Source organism: Temnothorax curvispinosus, unplaced genomic scaffold, assembly GCF_003070985.1.
Source record: "Temnothorax curvispinosus isolate PA1 unplaced genomic scaffold, ASM307098v1 QBEX01004094.1, whole genome shotgun sequence".
NCBI classification, from domain to species: Eukaryota; Metazoa; Arthropoda; class Insecta; order Hymenoptera; family Formicidae; genus Temnothorax; species Temnothorax curvispinosus.
Genome location: NW_020213874.1, coordinates 1 through 1924, shown reverse-complemented (window position 1 = coordinate 1924; position 1924 = coordinate 1). Strand labels below are relative to the sequence as shown.

At 36.1% G+C, this 1924-nt stretch overlaps 1 protein-coding gene across 1 annotated transcript; it reads left to right on the top strand.

Annotated features, from left to right (window-relative positions):
- The first annotated feature begins 628 nt into the window (after positions 1-628).
- Positions 629-1871, top strand: LOC112453164 (U6 snRNA-associated Sm-like protein LSm2). The gene is made up of 4 exons (XM_025013750.1): positions 629-789; positions 902-969; positions 1042-1132; positions 1298-1871. Exons 1-4 carry the CDS (start codon positions 787-789, stop codon positions 1424-1426), a joined length of 291 nt encoding a protein of 96 aa, XP_024869518.1. The 5' UTR covers positions 629-786; the 3' UTR covers positions 1427-1871.
- Positions 1872-1924: the final 53 nt, after the last annotated feature.

The following is a 1924-nucleotide window of genomic DNA, read 5'->3' as shown; positions in this document are numbered from 1 at the left end:
GAAAAATTAACCACGACATTTTTATCCCCGGAAAATTCTACCCCTATTTCATATACTTTTGGTAAAAATTTGGTCCACTAACGAATGAGTAGTTCGCGTACATACAGACAGAAAACGGTACTTATATATATAGATTTTTTAAGAGCCAAAATGGAAAATCCGGCTATGTACCGGGTTGCGGCTGATCTTACTGATTAAAACGATTAATTTTAATGAGATTCGTTAATTAATTTGGCTAAATTTTGGGAAAAACCGTTCAAAGCAGCTGCTTATTTGGCAAGGAAAGCTACTTCGCAGCTGTTTTGAAACGATATTTTATTGATTCGCGAAATGTATAATACTCTTTAATATTAATTTTACCTTTGTCTTTACATTATTAAAAACTTTGTCAATACAATTTACAACTTGAAAAAATATTTTTAAATTCTGTAGCCGAATTTTTGGCTAAATTCCGTACCATGTGCACAGGGCGGACGAAAATCAAGCGGGATGCGTTATGCGGGATAGCTCTGATTGGTTGTTGCTATAACGGACGCCTATCCCGCATCACGCATGACGCATCATGTGACCGCAGCCTAATACTCGCTCAAATCGTGCGAAAGTTTCCATTCTATATATATTATGCTCCATGCGTCGCAGCGTCGCTCCGTCGATTCGTCGTTTCGTGATGAGGTTATAAATTTGCCGCCGAGACTCTTTGTAAGGCATTTATCATTGTAAATAATTGCAAAGTAGCACACACGATACTAAATATCCTAGTGATCGCAGTGATCTATCGAATTAGTCATGGTAAGTCTTAAAACGTAGATTGTCGCGATAGCGAGATACGTAACATCCGGCTTTCCACGCGAATAACATCCGGATTTTTATCAAGTTCAACCGAGCGTGTTTTCAATTTCAGCTGTTCTATTCCTTCTTCAAATCCTTGATCGGAAAGGACGTGGTGGTCGAGCTAAAAAATGACCTCAGGTGAGTTGTCACGCGATTACAACGTTTTGAATATGACACTGATGCCGACAACTACAACGTGTTTTGTTTCAGTATCTGCGGCACATTGTATTCCGTCGATCAGTATCTGAACATAAAACTGGCCGACATTAGCGTAACGGATTCAGAGAAGTATCCTCACATGGTATGTCAATAAGTCAATTGCCATTGACGTTTGTCGTGCAAATTTAAACCTTTGTCTGCCAATTTAAAATTAAAGTAATGACTAACGATGACAGTTATATGCAATATAGTCATTAAATTTAATGCACAATCAAATATAATTAACAAGATGCATATTAAATTCTAGTTATCGGTAAAGAATTGCTTCATACGTGGATCTGTGGTACGATACGTACAACTTCCAGTGGATGAAGTAGATATCCATCTCTTAACTGAAGCAGCGCGGAGAGAAGCGATGACCGCTCAAGCGAGATAGCTCATAGTTTTATTAAATGCATTGCTTTTGTCAAGAATCCATTTCTTCTCTTTAGTTATAACATACATTTCGTATTTAGTATAGAAAATAATATAGGGAATCGTTTCACATTATTCACGCAAGATTTTTTTTTCTGAAAATGTGGGTAATAATGTAACATACCTCAATATATATTTTTATTCAGTTGTTTTAAAATAAGAGATATTTGTAAGAAAAAAGGTGTTCTACATTTGTTTTGTAGATTCTGTGTTATCCTTGCTCCTTTTTTTATTAAGTACTTAACGTGATAAAAACAAATATATAGTATAACAACTAGCTATTTGTTCATGTTACGCATCATAGGAATGATTAGCACAATCCAGTTTGTCCATCTATTATATATTTCCACTCTGATAATGTTTTATCATGCCAGATATATTTTCCTTTTATCTCTGTATTTTCCGGCAATAAGGCGCAATAAACAGGGGCTACAGCCCCTTCATCTGGTGTCAAACGTCC

Bases quoted from the DNA above. Each gene is read 5' to 3' on its own strand.
- LOC112453164 (XM_025013750.1), top strand. The intron at 970-1,041 runs GTGAGTTGTCAC...GTTTTGTTTCAG, and splicing joins GAGCTAAAAAATGACCTCAG to TATCTGCGGCACATTGTATT. The intron at 1,133-1,297 runs GTATGTCAATAA...ATTAAATTCTAG, and splicing joins CAGAGAAGTATCCTCACATG to TTATCGGTAAAGAATTGCTT.